The sequence below is a fragment of the Hyla sarda genome, chromosome 2 (genome assembly GCF_029499605.1).
Source record: "Hyla sarda isolate aHylSar1 chromosome 2, aHylSar1.hap1, whole genome shotgun sequence".
Taxonomy (NCBI): Eukaryota; Metazoa; Chordata; class Amphibia; order Anura; family Hylidae; genus Hyla; species Hyla sarda.
Genome location: NC_079190.1, coordinates 161,659,200 through 161,683,027, shown reverse-complemented (window position 1 = coordinate 161,683,027; position 23,828 = coordinate 161,659,200). Strand labels below are relative to the sequence as shown.

General features: G+C 40.0%; 1 protein-coding gene across 9 annotated transcripts in view; it reads right to left on the bottom strand.

Moving 5' to 3' along the window:
- The window catches only part of NALCN (sodium leak channel, non-selective), a 657,013-nt gene that overhangs the window by 570,671 nt on the left and 62,514 nt on the right, over nt 1-23,828 (bottom strand). For all 9 annotated transcript variants that reach the window (XM_056555671.1, XM_056555665.1, XM_056555672.1 and 6 more), the window contains 2 exons: nt 6,598-6,726; nt 3,035-3,217 (listed from right to left, as the gene is read on the bottom strand). In XM_056555671.1, coding sequence (XP_056411646.1) covers nt 3,035-3,217; nt 6,598-6,726 — 312 coding nt within the window. The remainder of the gene's footprint in view (nt 1-3,034; nt 3,218-6,597; nt 6,727-23,828) is intronic.

Here is a 23,828-nt window from a genome sequence, read left to right as displayed (position 1 = left end):
CCAGCATGAGAACGCTCTCTCTCTCTCTCTCTTACTATTCACATCTCCTTCCCTGGGGTCAGTTCATTTCCGTATAAGCCATCTGCTTATGGATTCACTTTTTTTTTTTAAATGGGAATCCCTTCATAAAGAGATTGTAATCTGTAGCTCATATTTGATATGATATTCTGCGCTTGCAAGTTAAATTTTCAACTAGATTTGTGCTGTAAAGATTAATTGCAATATATGAAATAATGTGCAAATACTGTATGCTGCTGCTAAAATGATATGTCCTTCAGACCTAATTTTATATAACTTAAATTTTCATATTAGTCAATAGAGATTGACACTTTTTTGGCATATTAGTAGAATAGGATATAACATTAAAATTGATGGTCCTGAGAAAGAGGGGATCAGGCACAAGTTAAAGGAGTACTGCAGCCATAGAACACTTATCCCCATGCAGGAGGCGTGTTGGCCGCAGCATGACGTTCAGCCAACACGCTCCCTCCATGTATCTGTATGGGAAAGGCGCAAATGTAGTGTTCGTGCATCGCCGCCTCTCCCATAAAGCTAAACGGAGGGGGGGGGGGGGGGGGGGGGGGGAAGTGTCTGTCGATCTCTTAGGGGAAATTGGGGGGGGTGGTCCCAGCAGACGGATCCCAAACGATCAGACACTTATCCCCTATTCTGCGGATAGGAAATACGTGTTCTATGGTGGCAGTACTCCTTCAAAGGGTTTGTATGGCAGTCCCCTGCATACCCCTACATGAGTATGAAACCCAACAGCCTCACCATAAATCTGAGTGATAAACCATAAAAAAATGGCATTATCTGCTGTATATCGTTACCAATGCAACACAACAAATATACCACATGGGTACCCTGCATTGACAACATATCCTAGTGGTAACAGTGGGTTAAATTACACAAATGCACCCACTCATATTGTTATTTGATTAACTTTTATATAATGTAAGGAGTACTCCGGTTGAATTTTTTTTTTTTTAAATGAACTGATGCCAGAAAGTTAAAACAGATTTGTTAGTTACTTCTATTAAAAAATCTTTACACTTCCAGTACATTTTAGCAGCTGTATGCTACAGAGGAAATTCTTTTCTTTTTGAATTTCTTTTTTGTCTTGTCCACAATGCTCTCTGCTGACACCTCTGTCCGTGCCAGGAACTGTCCAGGGCAGCATATGTTTGCAATGGGTATTTTCTCCTGCTCTGGACAGTTCCTGATATGGGCATCAGGTGTCAGCAGAGAGCACTGTGGTCAGACAGAAAAGAAATTCAAAAAGAAAAGAATTTCCTCTGTAGCACAAAGCTGCTAAAAAGTACTGGAAGGGTAAAGATTTTTTTATAGAAGTAATTTACAAATCTGTTCAACTTTCTGGCACCAGTTGATAAAAAAATAAATAAATAAAAATGTCTTCCACCGGAGTACCCCTTTAATACAAATATCGAGACATGCAAGAAAAAAAAAACCTTAACAGGGTGCACTTTACATCACATCCACCGGGTGGCCACACAGACACATTTAGAATATATAATTTGACTTACACTTTAGGATAAGTTGAGCCATAAGGAAAGGTAATCAAGGACACATCTGTACTAAGTATCACTGCCTCTAAATACTAGTATGAGAGCCATAAGGAAGCTGTCTCTAGGTGCAACCTCTGCTCCTGGCATGCCCTATACCCTAGTAACAACTACGGTAGTTAAACTATCTATAAACTTTGAGACATCATACTGATTTTCCTGCATTATACTCAGGTCATTAGCTTTGCTTGGTCAGGTAGCCACAGTATTTGCCCATAGCCACCAATCAAACTGCTCCTTCAATGTTTTGCTATAGACAACTGCTCCAATGCACCATGATTCAATGAGTGCTCATTTATTGTGCCGTGATCTGTAATTTTTTTATCAGTACCATTATTGTTTTGATGGGACTTTTTTGAGAGTTTATTTATTCATTTTTTCAAAAAAATCTGTATTTTTTTTTTTACGTATACATAGTTTACTGTGTGAGAATATAAACATTGTATTTTAAAATGTAAATATTTTTTTTGTAAAATAGGAAAATAAGGGTATTTTTTATTTTTTATTATTAGGGTAGGGGGTTTTATATAAAATTTTAGAGACATTTTTTAAATCCCAAATGTTTTTTTTTTTCATATGAAATCATTAAACTGCATTTACTGTATAATACTATGCGATCCACTGGTACAGGCTGGCTAATTGAGGCTGCATCAGTGACTTGGAGATCAGTGGCAAGAGACAAGGGGCACCTACTACAGAAAAAAAAAAGTTACATCTCCTAACCCCCTTTTTTTTTTTTTAACCATAAGAACATTCCCTCCTTGGTTGAACTTTTTTAATAAACATACTAACTAACTAACTACACTAACTATGTAACTCCTGGAGTCTACCTATAAATATAATAAGCTTTTTAATACTATTGCAAAGACGTATAGGGTGAAGATTCACCAAAACCTGTGCTGAGGAAAAGTTGACCAGTTGCCCTTAGCAACCAACCAGATCAACTTCTTTTATGTTTCAGAGGCCTTTTCAAAAAATGAAAGAAGCGATCTGATTGGTTGCTATGGGCAACTGGTAGACTTTGCCTTTGCACGCATTTTGATGAATCTTCCCCGTAGACACAACATATTAATGTTTATAAGAAACTACAGATAATAGTAGAAATATAAAGCTAAAAAAAAAAGATCCATTACAAATAAATGTGTATGAAAAAAATGTGTATAGAAATTGAACAACTGTGGGCCAGAGTGTAAAGCATATAAATAATAAAATACAGAACAGGTTAAAAAAAAAAATAACTTTCTGTTTGACATTTTTTAAATGCTTTTCTGAAAGAATTAAGGAAGTGAAACGTAAGAAAGCATTAAAAAAAATGTACAAATGGCTAAGCCTAGCTTTCCACATTTTGCTCTTGTCTTGCAATTATGGCTCTGGATCCAGTGAACATCTGAACTGTGAAGGAAAAGACATCAAAAACACCCTGCTATGTAATTATGTAATGTTTATCTCACCTTGACAATTCCTCGGATGTGCATTTTTGCAATCATCTCTGCAGTGTAAAGGAACATCAATAGGGTATCAAGGGCAATTGTTACATACTGAAGAGGAGGATAATGTTCAAAGGTCTTTGGGGTGTTCATACAAACGGAAATGACACTGATAATTGCACAAATGCGTAGTAATGAGTGCACCCACTGGAAAAGAGAGAACAGCTTAAGATAATTTCCTTAAAGTGAACAGTTAACTCTACATGACAAGTATTTTAACCATGCACTAACTATAGTGTAGAATATTTTCTTCTTCGAACCAGTTCTCAGCACTGTGCTGAGCTATATGAGTGACAGAGGGAGAAATAAATAAATCTGCAGAATATATATATATATATATATATATATATATATATAAAAGTTTATATATGTATGTCAGGTCGATAAATATTGGGACATCGACACAATTCTAAAAATTTTTGCCTCTATACACCACCACAATGGATTTGAAATGAAACAAACAAGATGTGCTTTAACTGCAGATTGTCAGCTTTAATTTGTGGGTATTTACATCCAAATCAGGTGAACAGTGTAGGTATTACAACAGTTTGCATATGTGCCTCCCACTTGTTAAGGTATCAAAAGTAATGGGACAGAATAATAATCATAAATAAACTTTCACTTTTTAATACTTGGTAGCAAATCCTTTGCAGTCAATTACAGCCTGGAGTCTGGAATGCATTGACATCACCAGACATTGCTGGGTTTCATCCCTGGTGATGCTCTTCCAGGCCTCTACTGCAATGGTCTTCAGTTCCTGCTTGTTCTTGGGGCATTTCCCCTTCAGCAAGTGAAATGCATGCTCAATCGGATTCAGGTCAGATGATTGATTTGGCCATTGGATAACATGCCACTTCTTTCCCTTAAAAAACTTGGGTCATTGTCCATTTGCACCGTGAAGCGTCGTCCAATGAGTTCTGAAGCATTTTGCTGAATAGGAGCAGATAATATTGCTCAAAACACTTCAGAATTGATCCTGCTGTCACATCATCAATAAATACAAGAGAAGCAGTTCCATTGGCAGCCATACATGCCCACGCCATGACACTACCACCACCATGCTTCACTGATGAGGTGGTATGCTTAGGATCATGAGCAGTTCCTTTCTTCTCCATACTCTTCTCTTCCCATCACTCTGGTACAAGTTGATCTTGGTCTCATCTGTCCATAGAATGTTGTTCCAGAATTGAGAAGGCTTTTTTAGATGTCATTTGGCAAACTCTAATCTGGCCTTCCTGTTTTTGAGGCTCACCAATGGTTTACATCTTGTGGTGAACCCCCTGTATTCACTCTGGTGAAGTCTTCTCTTGATTGTTGACTTTGACACACATACACCTACCTCCTGGAGAGTGTTCTTGATCTGGCCAACTGTTGTGAAGGGTATTTTCTTCACCAGGGAAAGAATTCTTCAGTCATCCACCACAGTTTTCCTTGGTTTTTTGGGTCTTTTGGTGTTGCTGAGCTCACCTGTGTTTAAAGAATGTTCCAAACAGTTGTTTTGGCTATCTCTCTGATGGGTTTGTTTTGTTTTTTTCAGCCTAATGATGGCTTGCTTCACTGACAGTGACAGCTCTTTGGATCTCATCTTGAGAGTTGACAGCAACAGATTCTAAATGCAAATCACACACTTGAAATTAACTCTGGACCTTCTATCTGCTCATTGTAATTGGGAAAATGAGGGAATAACACACACCTGGCCATGGAACAGCTGAGAAGCCAATTTTCCCATTACTTTTGGTCCCTTAACAAGTGGGATGCACATATGCAAACTGTTGTAATTCCTACACCGTTCACCTGATTTGGATGTAAATACCTTCAAATTTAAACTGACAATCTGCAGTTAAAGCCCATCTTGTTCATTTCATTTCAAATCCATTATGGCGGTGTATAGAGCCAAAAATTTTAGAATTGTGTCGATGTCCCAATATTTATGGATCTGACTGTATATATGTATATATCTTAAGAGCAGCAAATCAACTCTGAAATGCTTGAAAAAGGCTTCATGGGCAGATAAAACATTGCATGTTGTATTTGAGAATGGAAAATAACTATTGTGCTGGTCCTTTTAATCTTGGGATGATACCTATGTGCACCCGCTTATTTTCATACCTCATTTTGAATGTGCAGTTTGCCTTGGACTGGTACATATAATGTGTAAAGTGGTATATCTCTATTTCCATTAGATATCATATTTCTAGAACCCTTAAGGGTAAGTTTACAGATACTGGGGTTTATTTACCAACGTGATCCTGACTTTTTTTTGTCGGGTTTTGCATCCAAATTTGCGACCCAAAAAAAAAAAAAAAGCCTCCAGTTTACAAGAAAAACCCGAAAAGGGGGCATGACCACGACATACAGTGGCCGTGGTCCTGACAAAAGGGGCATGTCCCCGACAGTTTTGAAAAATCCCAACATATTTACTAAGGTTTCCACAGAAAATGTGGTGGATTTCAGCTAAGGAAAACCTGACAGGTCAGAACAGTTGTAAAAAAAAGAAAACTGTAGGGAAAAGTGCAAAATGTAGGGAAACCTTAGTAAATACCTTAGGAAAATTCCTGTCGGAAATCAAAACCCACAAAGAAAACTACACTCCACTCTTAGTAAATAAACCCCACTGAGTATAGTACAGATTTCATGCTGTGGGTTTTGCTCTGCAGATTATATGCAGGTAAAGCAATAATTAAATGTGTACAGCATAAAATCTGCAGCATACACAGTATGTGTTCATATAGTACCTAAAAGGGGTTATCCAGGAATAGAAAAAAAGAGCTAAGTTCTTTAAATAACCGCTCCCTGTCTGTCTCCAGGTTGGGTGTGGTTCTGAAGCTCAGTTCCATTGAAGTGAATGGAGCCAAGTTGTAATACCACACCCCACCTGGGGACAGACGTGGAGCTGTTTTTAAAAGAAATGAGTTCTGTTTTGTTTTTTTATTCCTGGATAACCCCTTTAAGCTGGAAAAATTTGGGTCAAGCAGTACATAAGAGGGTTGTAGTTCCTATTCACTTCCCCCCTTTGTCCTCTACAACACTGATCTGCTGTCTGTACAGTACAAACTACAAAATAAAAAGTTTTCCCATGTATGGTTACATATTTATTGACAAAAGACTATGTGGAATCCATCAAATATGTCAAGAATGTAAAAGACTTTTAAATATTTAACTTCAATACTGCAGGGATTACTGTGGAAGAAAATTGCTTTCTTGCCATTCAGTTACATCACTGTTCCTCAACCTGTGGCTCTTCAGCTGTTACAAAACGACATCCCTCACTAAGCACCGACAGCCTTTGGCCATCAGGGTATGATGGAGATGATGGAGATTATAGTTTTGTCCCAGCTGGAGCGACACAGGTTGGGGAACACAAAGATTATATAGTGTAAACTAGCAAAAACAGCTAAAACATTATGAATTTGAAAAAAACACAATGAAACCAGCAAACTGAAAAAAAAACACCAAAAAACTAAATTTTTCTATTCTTTAAAAATCTATAAAGAGGTACAAAATTTAAGAAAAAGACGACAACTCACTGGTTTGTTGATCCACAGGATATCAGCATTATCAGAGAGCGATTCATCAGGGCCAAAATCGGTAACTGGCTGAGCCTCTACTCTCGAGCTTTGCTTTCGCTTCAACATACTATTATCACTTTTGGTTTTCTGTAATGAAGAAAAATAAGCAACACATATTAACAGTAAATAACCAATATAATATGCATTCATGAGAAAACATATAACTATAGGTGATCAGTTAAGATTTCTATTTTAAATAAAGGGGTATTCCAGGAAAACACTTTATATATATATATATATATGTATATATAATATCAACTAGGTCCAGAAAGTTAAACAGATTTGTAAATTACTTCTATTAAAAAAATCTTAATAATCCTTCCAATAATTATCAGCTGCTGAAGTTGAGTTGTTCTTTTTTGTCTCACAACAGTACTCTCTGCTGACATCTCCGCTGGTCTCGGGAACTGCACAGAGTAGAAGAGGTTTGCTATGGGGATTTGCTTCTACTTTGGACAGTTCCCGAGACAGGTGTCATCAGAGAGCACTTAGACAGAAAAGAACAACTCAACTTCAGCAGCTCATAAGTACTGAAAGGATTAAGAATTTTTTAATAGAAGTTAATTTACAAATCTGTTTAACTTTCTGGAGCCAGTTGATATATAAAAAAAGTTTTTCATGGATAACCCTTTTAAATTACATTATATAGTGTAATGTTTTTTTTCTACAGCTGCACTTATAAAAGTATTACATTCTGTGGATATCTGATAATACCCTTTATGAGACACCCCCTTTAGGAAATAGACAGGAATGACAGAAAAGTTTGATATTATGCAATAACTGAACACTATGCATTTTTATGGTGGTCATTAAGAGACTTTATTCAAGCCCTCGGCCTGTTAAACGACTAACCAGCAGTACTGGCTGGTAGTGTGGGGGACGCTGATCGGTTTGATGCTTAATGTGGCCGGATCCACCGTGCCGTTCGGCCCTAATCTCCTATTTTCGGGATATGCTAATGAGGTGCTAACTGGCACTCTGACGTCAGTGCCGCTGGCCACAGCGCCGCCCAGCTCATGATAATTCCTCCCCTCTCTCTTCATTACAGAGTGGGGAGAAGGGGGAGAGGCCGGCGGCTCTGACGTCAGAGAGCCAGTTAGCACCTCATTAGCATATCCCGAAAATAGAAGATTAGGGCCAAATGAATGGCACGGCAGATCCGGGCACGGCAAGCATCAAACTGATCAGCGTCCCCCGCACTAACAGCCAGTACTGCTGGTTAGTGCGGGGGGAGAAAGCTGACAGTTTTCCTTTAATGGTGAGGCTACAATAGCCCAGCAATAGCCTCCTGTGCTGTATATTACAGAACTTGGCTGTCTCATGACATGAGGTTTCTCTGTTCCTGGAAGTTTAACACCATACATGTCGCTGTCAAATCATGGCAGGGAAATTAAAAAAACTGTCCGCTACCGCACCCCTGACGGACCCGTGCCACATCCCATTCATTTGAATGAGCAGAGACTCCTGTCGGCTCATTTATCGGACTCATCTGACTCTGGTCAGCTCATTCAAATGAATGGGATGTGGCACGGGTCTGGCAGAGATACGGCAGCAGACATTTTTTTTATTTCTCCATATGCACAAACTGTAGTGTGAATGGAGCCTAAGAGATTCTGTGGATCTTTCATCCCATCAGCACCCTGGTGAGATTATTGGTGGGCGCCAATGAGTTTCCATGGCAGCCAGGGGCCTATAAAGGCCCCAAGATCTGTCGTGCCAGGGAGCCTACCAAGCAAAACTGCACAATAGAAAAACAGCAGCCCTCACCTGATCTGTTAAAATGTCCAACTTTTAAATGAAACCTCTTTAAAACATGCCCAGGTACAGAGCAGAGAGTTGAGAATCTACATTTTAATTATATTTAATAAGACTTATTCAATACTGTGAATGTTAAATGTTATACTTTAATAAAAATGATTGTTAAACAGAGCAGAGAGTCGGTGGTCAGAGAGGCAGGTGTCCGTTTCACGGTCTGCTCACTTTCTCTTAGCAAAAGAAGGCATCAGTAAACTTAGTGCTGACCACCAACTCTCTGCTCTGTACCTGGGTATATTTGAATGTTGGTTCAATAAGGCTAAGCTACCACTTTGTTTTTTTCTGGTTTTTTTTTTACCTGAAAAAATTTTTTTTTTTTAAATGCTACAAAAACCTGTCCTGTCATTTGCACTCCAAGATGCAGTTTTGTAAAAAAAAAAAAAAAAAAAAAAAAAAAATGTTCTGGTCTTGGCATTTTTTTTTCTTTTGGTGTTTCTCCCCTGGATTTTAAAGATGACAAGTCATGTGTTTTTTTTTCCCATCATGTGACTCAAGAACTTATAAATATAAATGGGGGACAAAATATGCAAAAAAAATAAATAAATAAATACACATGTCACACCCATATTGCTTTCCCCCCCCCCCCCCCTCCTATAGATTTCTGAGAGAGAAATGCCAATATTTTGTCCAAGAAAAAAAATAAAAAACACCATAGACACAACATGCTGCAATTTTGAAAACTGCCACTGGGCCCAAACTGCAGAAAAGATGAATGGCAAGTGGGTTTGAGGTTTCATAAATCCCTATGGACTTTCAGCTAAAATCTGGCTGCAGCATTTCTTTTTTTCCACAAAAAAAATAAAATAAAAAAAAACTACCAAAAACTACGTGGGGCAGTTGTGGCTTTTTTAAAGTGGAAACCAAGCCAAAAAGTTGGACGTTTTAACAGATCATGTGAGTGCCGAAATTTTCCTTTTTCCATTGTGGGGTTTTGCTATACCACTATTTTTTCTTCTTTATCGAGTTGTATAATCCAATTTACCCAATTTGTACCTCACTGCTCACCCTTACCTTCAGTGCCACATCTATATATATCTATATCTATATATATATATATATATATATATATATATATATATATATATATATATCGGTATATATATATATTTATATTTGTTTTTTTTATCAATAGTACCTGCCCAACTTTTCTCTATTTTTTAAGGCAAAAATACTAGGCAGCTTGTCAGTGCCATACAATGGTAGTACAGTGTATAATATAAGCAATCAGAGAATGACATATCATATTAAAAAGATAAAAATAAACAAAATGTCAAAATTTCTGTATTTTGTTATTTCACATCAGAAAAACAAAAAAATTAAAATGTCACACGCACCCCAAACAAAACACACAAGCCTCAGCACAGCTCCATAAAGAGAAAAAAAAAGTTAAGGGTCCTCGAATGCGGCAATATAATTTGTGAAAAAGTGTTTCAATTGAGCCAAATCAGTTAAAGGGGTATTCCACCGCTAGAAATTTATCCCCTTAAACGTAACTTTGGTATTGCTGCAGGGATGTGGAATTCCTATCGCCCGACACCCGGAACATGCAGTTTCGGGCGCCGGCCAGGTGAATTTTTCCGGTCCTTAGCCCGGGCAAGCTTCGGGCAAGCAGGGCCGGACCTGACAAGCGCTGCGGCGCTCTACAGTCTGTATTGCGCGGGCTCCCGACTCATGCCCGCTCCAAACTCTGCAGACCCCAGCTGTGGAAATTTGTGTCCTCATAAGCAGAGCAGGGGAAATGAGAAGATGTCTCTCCCCTGCTCTGCCTTCTGAGGCGGCGTGGCTTCTAGCTCCCCGTGCAGACCTGCGTCCTCTGCCTTTGCTCCCCCCAGCTCTAGCTTCGGAGATCTGAGGGGAGGAGCGGTCGCCTATAAAAAATAGCATGTGGCGCTCAGAGGGTTGTATGGAGCGGGCTCCGGACTCCTGCCCGCTCCATACTCTGCCGCCCCCGGCTGTTTTCAGTAGCTGGGGGGCGCCGCTAATGGCCAGCAAGGGCTATTAACCCTTTAGATCACCGCTGTCAAAGCTGACAGCGGCGTCTAAAGGGACATGTGAATGCTCCCTGGTGGGCTAGTGGGGTGGATCGCAAGGGGGGCGATCCACTATAGAGGTAGCCGGAGGGCTTACCTCTGTTCCCTGCTGTCCCGTGGCTCTGTCATTGATAGAGCCTGGCTGGACCAGGCTCTATCAATGGATTACAGAGCACACAGATCAATTGAGTTCAATAGAACTCTATTCATCTGTATGAGGAATCTAATGATTCCTCCTATAAGTCTAATAAAGTGTAAAAAAAAAAAAAAAAAAAAAAAAAAGTTTCAAAAAAACACACATTAACCCTTTTCCTATATAAAAACATGCAAACATAATAAAAATAAACATATTTGGTATCACTTCGTGCATAATTGTACGACCTATTAAAATATAACATTATGTATCCTGTACGGTAAATGTAAAAAAAAATACCAAACCACAGAATTGCAATTTTTATAATATACCAGAAAAAAAAAAGTAAAAGTGATTAAAAAGTCAGATCAATACCAAAATGGTACCAATACAAAAAACAGATTATGATGCAAAAAATTTACAGCATGGTATGTGGAAAAAAAATAAAGCTACAGGGGTAAAAAAAAAATTGCAATTAAAAAAAATTCAAAAAAGTTTAGATTTTTTTAAATTTGTAAAACATGATGTAAACTATACAAATCTGGTATTACTGTAATCAGGCCAGCCTAAAGTATGAAACTAACATGTTATCTCAACCACAAGGTAAATGGCGTAGAAAAGAAAAACCACCAAATCTGCATAATTATTTTACTATTTCAATTTCACTTCACCTAATATATATTTTTTGGTTCAGAGAATATGTTATTGAAAATTTTAAAGGTATCAGTCATTTTAACCCTTAAGTGCCGTGATCAATAGTAATTGCAACATTTAAAAGATTAAATGACAGGTTTCATGCCTGTCGGGTGCCTGGTCGGCACACTCGCATTCAGGGTGCTGATCGGTTTTCCTGCCAACCTTCACTAGCCCTCTGTGCCTGCCACAGGGCGATCTAATGGATGTAATGATTGCTTATAATAAAAGTCCTCTACAACAGAGGTTCCAAACCTTGGGTATGTGTACCCCAGGGATGTGGAAATCCTATAGCCCGACGCCCGGGACAAGTAGTTTTGGGCGCCGGGCAGGTGAATTGTTCATAGATTTAGCCCTGTATCGGGCAGGGACAGACCGACTTCCCCCTTATTTTTCTTTAATGTTGGTGTGAGGCGCAGGAGCGGATGGAAGTCTACACCTCACACCGGCCTCTGAGTGTATGGAGGGGGCGGCGGCCTCCAGCTGACTGCAGAGACCCCTTATCTCCCCTCCCGGAGGATGAAGGACGGAGCTCAGAAGACACAGCAGGGTGAGAGAGAGGACGTAGACAGCTCCGTGCACAGCTCCATCCCCCGCACACAGCTCTATCCCTCCCCCTCCCCTGCTCTGTCTAGACAGGACCTAATCCACCACGGGGAGGTTGCTTGTTTGCACGGGGAAAACACAGAGCAGGGGGAGAGAGGAGAGGACGGAAATCTCACCTCACACTATCCGGGACTACAGCTCTGATGTCCACTCATGGCGGCTCAGGTGAGGAGACCGAGAATACAGGCGGCGACAGGAGAGGTGGTTGTATATGTATGGTGTGAGTGTATGTGTGATGTGTATGTAATGTATGATGGGGGGGGGGCAGCGGCAGGTGTATGTATGATGTGTGCATATGTATGGTGTATATCAGTGTTTCCCAACCAGGGTGCCTCCAGCTGTTGCAAAACTACAACTCCCAGCATGCCCTGGGCATGCTGGGAGTTTTAGTTTTGCAACAGCTGGAGGCACCCTGGTTGGGAAACACTGGTGGATATGTATGGTGTGAGTGTATGCGTGTATAATGTCTATGTGTGATGTGTATGTAATGTATGATGTGTGTATGATGTGTATGTAATGTATGATGTGTGTATAATGTCTAAGTGTGATGTGTGTATGTAATGTATGATGTGGGGTGGGCAGCGGCAGGTGTATGTATGATGTGTGCATATGTATGGTGTATATGTATGGTGTGAGTGTATGTGTGTATGTAATGTATGATGTGGGGGGGCAGTGGCGGGGTGTGTGTGTATGTATGATATGGGGGCAGTGGCTTATGCATGTATGATATGTGTATGCATGAATATTTTGTATAGGAGCAGACGGGCATTAGGGCAGTTGTGCCATCTAATTTTATTTATTTTTAGTGGCACCCGCACTAAATTGCACCCCCAGAATCCCCCCCTTCATACTCACCCACCAACCAAGAGCCCCACAGATGCACACAAACATGCCCGAACCAAAACTACAACTCCCAGCATGTTGGACCATAACCTAAACTGTAGAACTATAAAGTGCAACATGCTGGGAGTTGTAGTTTTGGTTCGGGTCAGCTGCAGAGCTATAGGCTGCATCAGGGCATGCTGGGAGTTGTAGTTACTAACTGCAATTCCCAGTATTCCCTGACACAGACTATGGCTCTGCAGCTGACACAAACCAAAACTACAACTCCCAGCATGTTACACAATAACCTTAACTGTACTACTATACAGTGCAACATGCTGCAACACCCACACAACCATAGGCTGTATCAGGGCATGCTGGGAGTTGTAGTTTTGGTTCGGGTCAGCTGCAGAGCTATAGGCTGCATCAGGGCATGCTGGGTGTTGTAGTTACTAACTGTAGTTCCCAGTATTCCTTGACACATCCTATGGCTCTGCAGCTGACACAAACCAAAACTACAACTCCCAGCATGTTACACAATAACCTTAACTGTACTGCTATACAGTGCAACATGCTGCAACACCCACACAACCATACGCTGTATCAGGGCATGCTGGGAGTTGTAGTTATCTAGTAACTAAATGCAACTTCCAGCATTTTCTGACACAAAATGCACCATATAAACTGGAGAAGCAGAACACCCCCACCCTCCCACCCCCTCCAGTAACACATAAGTCCCTATTGAGACTGAAAAAAGTGATTAAAATATTTTAAAAAGTGCGTATACATGTGAATAAGCCCCTTTCCTAATAAATATTTCCAATTTTCTTTCAATAAAAATACTGTACAAAAATAAACATAAGTGGTATCGCTACATGTGGAAATGTCCAGGCTATTAAAATTTAATGTTAATTAAACCGTACGGTGAACGGTGTAAATGTAAATAATAGTCCAGAATTGCTCATTTTTGGTCACTTCATATTAGAAATTTTTTATGGTGATCAAAAAGTTACATCTAGACTTTTCTGGGCTTGTCTCGGGTGTAAGAGGAGCTACAGCTCTCCGGCCGCTAATATCCTGACATACTGCGATCACCTATTAACCCATTAGATCATCACTGTCAGAAGTGTCTAAAGGGATCTTATATCCATCCCTGGTGGTCTAGGGGGGGGGGGGGGGGGGGGGGGGATCAGACTATTTTGGTGAAAATTATTTTATCTGCCAGGACAAGTGGATTTTCTTTAGGGACAAGTAGATTGTGTTCCGCTTTAGTCCCTTGGACAAGTAGTTTTTTTTTTAATTTCCACACCCCTGTACCCCCAGGGGTATGCAGCAGTTCTCCTAGGGGTGCGCGTAAAAAAAATTCCTAATGGCGGCCATGTAGCAGATACAGAGTAGGTCCCAGTCGACCAGTCTCTGAGAAGCAGAAATCTCCACACATAACACAACAGCAGTATCTGCCCAACCAGGACCTGCTCTGTATCTGCTGCCTCCTGGAGGTAAAGGACCTGTGGTGATGTCAGTCATGTGACCAGTACATGTAGGGGGGCGGAGCTCAGAAGGATAGAAGAGAATGTGGCAAAAGGACCTGTGATGATGCCAGAGTGAAGCAGCTGGAAGAGAACAAAGCCTGGAAGGGAGCCTAGTAAGAAATCAACCTGTATTATATATATAAAAAAAAAAAGTCAATTATTAAATGTGAAAAAACCCTCCCCTTATAAAACAAAGCAAGGGAGAAAAAAATGAAACGACAAAAATTAAAAATGGATGATACCCATAAGGAGTGAAGGTTTTAAGCCATTATCAGCTGTGCTCCCTTCTTTGTAGCTGTAACATCACATTACACTCTCTGAATGCCTAGCTCCTGCCCCTCCTTCCCTCCTGTCTGCTCATTTTTACACTGGTATCAGGTTTTGTTGCCGGACTGAAAACCGTGGTCTGCCGCAATTTTCAGTCCGGTAATAAAACTGATACAGTTCAAAAATTAGCTGACCGCAGTCACTATATGACTTCAATCGACTCATTAAATTAATGGAATGTGGTACAGACACGGCAGTGGCCGGATTTTTAGTTTTCCCGCCAAGCCGTATGCCCAAAATGTAGTGTGAATGCATCCTTACACATTTATTTTGCCATGAAGGAGGAGAAAAAAAATAAAAAAGCTAAAAATTGTAATTGGCTGTGTTCATAAGGTCAAAAAAGACCAGTGCATCCAGCAGGAAGGAAATATTTAATTGCCCTCTTCACTCAACAAAGGCTGGTATTTCTATTTAATTATACACAACTAGATAATGGAAGGCCTCGAAAAAAATTGTTTTTTCCCCCAAAGCTGTTCTTGTTTTTTTTTTTTTTTTTTTTTCTTTACTGAAAAATTAAAAGGAAAAAAACAAAAAAAAACAAAAAAGAATGGAATATGTTCTTTTATAATGACAAATGATCTTATAACATGGTATTCAAACTATGTAACATTTAGACCTTAATGAAAGACATCTGAGAATCTCACCTGAAGACAAGCATAATCTGGAATAAAATTTAAATACTGAGAAGAGCAATATGCATTTCTGTCTCTAGGGGCACTGTGGGGAAAAAGGTTTCAGTTAAAGGGGTACTCCGGCGCTAAGACATCATATCCCCTATCCAAAGGATAGGGGATAAGATGCCTGATCGTGGGGGTCCCACCGCTGGGGACCCCCATGATCTTGCACGCAGCACCCAGTTAGAATCAGTCCCCGGAGCGTGTTCACTCCGGGTCTGATTACTGGCGATCACGGGGATGGAGCATTGTGACGTCAGGGCTCCGACCCCGTGTGCTGTCACGCTCCGTCCCCTCAATGCAAGCCTATGGGAGGGGGCGTGACAGCTGTCGGGACCCCCGCAATCAGGCATCTTATCCCCTATCCTTTGGATAGGGGATAAGATGTCTTAGCGCCGGAGTACCCCTTTAAATGGGCACTGTCATTAAAAAAAAAAATGTTTGGCACATGATACAGCAGGTAAAATAAATAAGAATTGTAATTTACTCCCTGTAAAAAAAAAAATTTATTTTTATGTCACTTTCATGGCCTTATAAATCTGGCCACTAGGGGTCTCCCTTCTGGTTCAGACTGCATTCCGTCTGCTCAAAAGCACAGACTTTGGTCTCTTGGCAGGAGACCAAACTCAGAAGTGCTGCCTGGCCATAGGGAGTGAATAGCACTCCCTCTCTGCCTGTGTATGAAACAGGGAGATCTAGTGCTATTCACTGCCTGTGGCCAGACCGCACTTCTGAGATTGGTCTCTTTCCAGTCCAGCAGAAGGCAAAAGTCTATGCTTTTGTGCAGACTGAATGCAGTCTGGACCAGAAGGGAGACCCCTAGTGGCCAGATTTATAAGGCCATGAAAGTGACATAAAAATACTTTTTTTTTTTTTACAGAGTAAATGACAAATCTTATTTATTTTACCTGCTCTATCATATGCCACAAATAATTTTAATGACAGTGCCCATGTAAGTTTGATTGCGGCTGGTGTCCATCTTGGCATTACAGTAGTTGATATTTCGATCCTCTTAGATACATGTAAATTAAGGCTGTTCTATCTGATTTATTAATGTTCTTACCCATCACAGCTAAGGTTTGCCTAGGAGTCTGGATGACTAGTTGATGTCTCAGGAAAATGGCAAGGCCAACATTTAGTATTGAAATTATTTTAAATTTGTAGAACAACTCTATCGGCATTATTTTTTTATTTTTCCTGAAAAAAAAAAAAACGCAAACTTTACATCTCCACAAACAACAAAAGGAAATGCTATAACTGGTTCATACCTGTGGAAAAGTACTCTTTTATTCTTTTCTTTCATTTAACAGGACACAAAAAGGATGCAGGCTGTTTTTTATGCCCTGATGGAAAATTCTATAGACTTAGGGTTCATTCAAACTGTGCTTCCATTGTATGTTTAGTGTAAATGCTGGAAAAGATCCAGACGTTTACTTTAAGCATATCCACAGCCCCCATTCATACTCTTTTGGCCCCCAAAGGCTGGTATACATTGGTATACTTTTTCTACCTATATGGAATAGTGTTGTCAACTATGCTAGTCTATGCAGATGCAATTCAGTACAAAAAGAGTATCTAAAAACATTAAAAGTGGCACAAGGAATGCACTCCACATGTTCTGGCACATTTCCAATAGTAAATCTGACCTCACGCTCTGCCCCTCAATGCAAGCCTACGGGAGGGGATGTGATAGCTGTCACACCCCCTCCCGTAGGCTTGCATTGATGGGCGGAGCGTGACGTCACACGGGGGCGGAGGCGTGACGTCACATGCCGCCGTCCCTGCGGTCGACCGTAATCAGACCCGGAGCAAGCACGCTCCGGGCACTGATTACAAACGGGGTGCTGTGTGCATGATCCCGGGCGTCCCCAGCTGCGGGACTCCCGTGATCAAGCATCTTATCCCCTATCCTTTGGATAGGGGATAAGATGTGTCAGCACCGGAGTACCCCTTTAAGGAAACAGGACCTTTAATGCACCAGGACATACATTTACGTCCTGTAGAGGACGCGAGCACCGGAGCTTTGCTCGCTGCATGCACTGCAGGTATTCCCGCTGATGTCCGCCATTAACCCCTCAGATTGCACCATTAACCCCTGCATCAATGCAGATCACGGCATCTGCTGCAATGTGATTGCTTAAATGGATGATCGGATCACCAGCAGCATGGCCACGAGGATCTGATGATTCAATATGGCAGTCAGAGGTCCCCTCACCTGCCTCTGCCGCTCTCCCGGGGTCTTCTTCTTTGGTCTGCCTTCTAGCAGACCAGAGAAGTAGATTGCTGATATTACTGATCAGTGTTATGCATTTGCACAGCACTGAACAGTATTAGCAATCTAATAACTGCCATAAATAGTCCTTTATAAGAACATAAAAAGTGTAAAAAAGTTAAAAATGAATAAAGTGAAAAGCCTCTCCTCCAATAAAAATGATAGCTGCCCTTTTTTCCCTTTTTTTTTTTCTTTAAAAAGCAGTACAATAATAGAAAAACATCTAAACATGGGTATCATTTTAATTGTATTGACCCACAGAATAATAAAGATGTGTTTTAAAAGAAATTAGCTCTGTTTTTTCTATTCCTGGATAACCCATTTAAGGCCAAAATGGGCTGTGTCCTTAAGGGGTTAAAAGGTACAGTATCTTTTCACTAAGCTTTAAAAAAGGATTATCTGTCATCAGGATGGAAAACAAGGACTGATCTTAGACAAACATTAAAATGATATTAAAATAAAACTGCAATGGTATTACTTTAACCTCCATATATATATGTTATAAAAGGTATATTTATATAACAAAGAAAGGTGTCCAGCGCTGCTCCCGTTTAAAAGAATCAGCTTTATTTCATGTGCACCAAGGTACAAAAGGGTAGACAGAGGTGACACGTTTCGGCTCGTCACAGAGCCTTAGGTATGACTAAGGCTCTGTGACGAGCCAAAACGCTTCACCTCTGTCTACTCTACCCTTTTGTACCTTGGTGGACATGAAATGAAGCTGATTCTTTTAAATGGGAGCAGCGCTGGACACCTTTCTTTGTTGTACACATTTGTCCGGGCGCTGCAGGACATAGGAGGGGAGCTGAACGTTTGTACATAGCTCTAAGGTATATTTGTATATATGGTATTCCTATCAGAGCCTATCCTAAAAGGATAATAATGGACTGCCTGCTTCAAAGCCATGTGCAGAGAACCTTTAAAGGTAGCACACAGAGTTGGTCTGCCACCATATGGTACCTATGTATTGGGGGAAAATACATCTGTAATATGCTTTTAAAATGGACAGAATTTTGCTCACAGATTCCATATGTAAAAAATTCTTTGTTCTTTCATATAAAATGGGAGGCTCACCAAGACACACAGGTGTACCATATTAGGACTCATTTACATTACAGTCTGTGCCCATATTTTCATGCCAGTTATTAAATCCGTTCTTGAAATGTTCAAACAGCTTGCAAACGGCTTAAATTTTTTTTTTTTTTACAGCAAATGTTTTTTTAAGTAAATTTTTTTTACAGTCCTTTGCAAACCATTTGCATCCGTTTGGTTCCTAATCCGTTATTTTTGATGGCAAAAAGAAGTTGCAAGCAGAATTTATTTTCCTGGCAAAAATAACGGAATAGAAACAGATATTATAAAATTTAACATTGAAGTCTATGGGAAAAGGATTGAAAACTGATGAGCCTGTAATGTCTCCGTTTGCACCTGTTTTTTCCATTCCTTTTTGGATCCGTCATTACGGATGTGAGGAACCGGAAGTAGCCAGACTAAAATAAAAACGGATTAAAAACTGATGCAACAGGATGCCACTTTATGGCATCCTTTTGCATCATTTCTGTTAGTATGGTCCGTTTAGCAGCAATGAAAAGCGAATAGCAGGACGGGAGACAACGGACGTGTGAACCTAGCCTAATAGACACGCATTAAGTCTTACTTGATATTTGGCACCTATGAGTTTACCGGCAACTCATTTATTCTTCTTAATAACCAAGGAAATCTACGCTTATTGACAAAATAATAATAATAAACCAAGACATAGTTGTTGGAATTGAACTTTATATGTGTGAATGAAGTAAAGATGTACTGTTTGTGATTACCCTGTTAGGTCACCTCTAGTCTGGACACAAAAAATGGCATGACGTTGGGAATGGAGGCATACAGATGTTGCAGTTGGGCCTGTTTAAACAATAGGTAATTTTCTGATGACATTTTCCCTTTAAGGAATCATATGCCTTTAACCCCTTAAGGACAAAGCCCATTTTTGCCTTAAGGACGCAGAAAATGTTATTTTTACGTTTTCATTTTTTCCTCCTCGCCTTCAAAAAATCATAACTCTTATATTTTCATCCACAGACTAGTATGAGGGCTTTTTTTTTGTGCGACCAGTTGTCCGTTGTAATGCCATCACTCACTTTATCATAAAATGTATGGCGCAACCAAAAAAATACTATGTGTGTGGGTAAATTAAAAAGAAAACCGCAAATTTGCTAATTTTGGAAGGTTTCGTTTTCACGCCGTACAATTTATGGTAAAAATTACGTGTTCTTTATTCTTTCGGTCAATACGATTAAAAATGATACCCGTGATAACATACTTTTCTAATACTGTTGCGCTTAAAAAAAAAAAATCACAAAACTTTTTAACCAAATTAGTACGTTTAAGATCCCCCTATTTTGAAGACCTATAACTTTTTCATTTTTCCGTATAAGCGGCGGTATGAGGGCTTATTTTTTGCGCCGTGATCTGTACTTTTTATTGATACCATATTTGCTTATATAAAACTTTTAATACATTTTTTATTAATTTTTTTGGGTATAAAATGTTATAAAAAAAGCAGCTATTTTGGGCTTTTTTTTTTTTACGTTCACGCCGTTCACCGTACGGCATCATTAACATTTTATTTTAATAGTTCAGATATTTACCCACGCGGCGATACCAAATATGTATATAAAAACATTTTTTACACTTTTTGGGGTGAAATTGGGAAAATGGGGCAATTTACGTTTTTATTGGGGGAGGGAGTTTTTCAAATTTTTTTTACTTTATTATTTTTTTTTACTTTTATTTTTACACTTTAATAGCCCCCATAGGGGACTATTTAAAGCAATCATTCGATTGCTAATCCTGTTCAGTGCTATGTATAGGACATAGCACTGATCAGGGTTATTGGTCATCTTCTGCTCTGGTCTGCGGGAAGGCAGATCAAAGCAGAAGACTCCCGGAAGACAGCGGAGGCAGGTGAGGGGACCTCCGGCTGCCGTGCTGGATGATCGGATCGCCGCGGCAGCGCTGCGGGCGATCCGATCATCCAATTAAGTGACCGCGATGCTGCAAATGCCGTGATCTGTATTGATCACGGCATCTGAGGGGTTAATGGCGGACATCCGCGGGATCGCGGATGTCCGCCATTACCAGCAGGTCCCTGACTGCGATCAACAGCCGGGACCTGCCGCGCATGATCCGGGCATCGCTCCGATGCCCGCGGTTATGCTTAGGACGTAAATGTACGTCCTGGTGCGTTAAGTACCACGTCACCAGGACGTACATTTACGGCGCTCGTCGTTAAGGGGTTAACTATGTTATATTCAAGCACAACTATTTGGCAATAGAACACTCCTCCTTGAATATGGCCAACTATAGTTCAAAAGTAAAGTAGTTTCCATAGTTGTGGTTTAATCAGGTATCTCAAGATCCCTTCTAAATAGCTTGCAAGAAGAAAATTATAACTATAAGTCGAGGTTTTCTAGAATACTGAGTGATGTCAAAATCCTTCTCAATAACAACCTGGATGCAACCCTTGTGAACACCTACACGACTATGAATTTTCTTGATTTTGCCAGTTGTTAAGGTCATCCAACAAAGTCTCCTGTGGTTCAGAAAACTATTGTGGCATTCAGCTGGGTCATTATTCTCTTGCACGTGACTCTATGCTGAGATTGTGCCTAGTTTCTGTTTACTAGCAGCTACCATACTGCAGTACCGTAGTACCCATATTCACTTTGTGCTGCTGTCTGTTGTCTATGAATACCCCAAAGCTTGCCCAACAAAGGGAAGAATGCCATAGAGACTAATCTCTATTAATCTTGCGGTAGAAAGATTTGTCGCACCTAAGGACAGAAAATATTTTTTGAGCAGTGTTTTACAGTGCTTAAAAAAAAAGTTTGGGATTTTAAATTGTCTTTTTGTGACTTTAGGGATATGTAAAAAGTCACTAAGCATGGGCATGAAGAAACAAAAAGGTCTATTAGAAAAGGAAAGATAAGCTCATTGCCATTAGAAACAATTTTATCCACAGGGGTAATGTAGGCAGTGAAGTTCTCTGGCTCTAAATTTAAAATCACAGACTTCATTTCATCATAATTAAACTTAGGTACAACGATACACTATAAAAATTTCAAAATTTAAAGGATGAAGCCATGAGTATAAACGCTCAATATTTGAAATGCAACAGGGTTTTTCCTGCTTTTTTTATGGCGTATACATGTACAAGTTTTTGAAAAAAAAAAAAGGATATGGATTTTAGATTGACTTGGAGCTGGGAAACTTCACTGGGACTTCAATGGACAAGAACATGAGCTAAAAAAATGAAAAAAATTAATAAAATACACAGCAGCCCTCACCAGTCATTGTATACAGTACCTCGTTTCTACCTGCCTTTGTGTTCCTACTGAATGTAGCTTAAATAAGAGGGCTCTGTCTCCTATGCCCGTCCACGTAGTAAAAGAAAACCTTACTTTGATCCTTCTATTACCATAAATAGTAAACAGATAAGATAGGATTTCTTACTACTTTTTATAAAAACACAAACTCAGATAGGGATATAGCCATAGGCTGATACAAATAAGTAAAAATTATGACTGAGCCAGTGAGCAAATCCCTTATGGGATTTGAAAAAAAAATGTAAAAAAGGTAACTCTTTTGAGTACAGAAATTTTACAAAGGCTGTAAATTCAGAAAATGTTGTTTCTTCCAAAGACAAGAAAAATATTTAGGCATACATACACACAATTTCTTTGTGAACTGCCAGAACTAACACAATTTACTTTATAATTTACCAGAATTAGGTTGTGTTCATCCTGCGTCTAACCAGTATACTGTTGGTTAACGTCTTCAAAAAAGTATGCAAATGTATACCGAGGTGTACTGGCCATTGGCTTATTTTAATGGCCAAAATTTTGTGCCACTACATAAAACACATCTGTGCAGAAAATGGGCCTAAAGTAGGCACTGACTACATTTTAACAATTCTGCTGCACACAAAGTTGCCCAGTGGCCTCCATAATTCTTACAGGAAATCTGTTATATCATTATCACCCACACTAACCTGTTGGTACAGGTGTGTAGTGTGGGCAACACTGATAACCTTACGTGGTCCCATTATGCCACTATTTTGCTCCGTAGCTTCCGTTCCAGCAGCGGGCTTGGGGCAGAGCTTCCTGACCTTACCACTGCTGTTTCTCTGCTGTTCTCCACTGCGAGCAGGCCAAGAGAAACAACAGCGGTGACGTCAGGAAGCTCCGCTCATCCCCCAAGCCTGCCACCCGAACAGAAGGAATGGAGGAAGATAACGGGACAATGGATCTGGGACAGGTAACAATGGTTATCATCAGTGTCACCCGCACACACCTGTATCAACAGGTTAGTGCAGGTGACAATGATGACCGTTTCCTTTAAATAGAAAAAGTTTGGAACAAACAGGACAGTCCATGGAGCTGGTAATTAGGGGAAAAGGGCTTTAATAAAATATGACCAAGAACCCAATGATAAATCTGGTTAACCTTCAAAAGATCCTGTGTGCAAATGGGAAAAACTTCCATAAGGTCAACCATCACTGCAGCACTCCACCAATCTTGGCTTTATGACAAAGTGGCCAAAAAGCCTTACCTCAACAATAGACAAAAAAAAGCCCACCTGGAGTTTGCAAAAAAAAAAGCTCCCACAGTACTATTAAACTGTGAGAAGCAATATTCTCTGGTCTGATAAAACAAAGTTTACCTTTTTGGTTTCAATTCTGTGTCATGTCTGAAAGAAACCAGGCACTGCTCATCACCTGTACAATACCATCCCTAGAGGGAAGCAAAGTGGTGGCAGCATCATGCTGTGAGGTGTTTTTCGGCGGCTGGGATAGGGAGACTGGTCAGAGTTGAGGAAAGCTAAATGAAGCAAAGTACAGAGATATTCTTAATGAAAACTTGATCCAGAGTGCTCTGGACTTCTGACTGGGCCAAAGGTTAACATTCTAACAAGACAATGACCGTAAGCCCAAAATTGGATTTTGTGCGGACCCACAGTTATTTAATAATGAACGTCACTGCAGATTTGGACTTCCTAGTATATGCAACACAAAATTCACACGCTGCAGGTCAATTTACCCTGAATTCCATAAATTTTGCTTCACAAAATCTGGATGATATTAAATAAAACCCTTTTGTGACCCACAATGGTTCTAATCCCTCATGGTGCTATTAAAAAGGTATATGGAGCAGGTTCCTGACTGCAGCCTGCTCCATAACCAGTAACCCCTAATAGTCGTCATGCAGCGATCACCGCGGTTGGCTATTA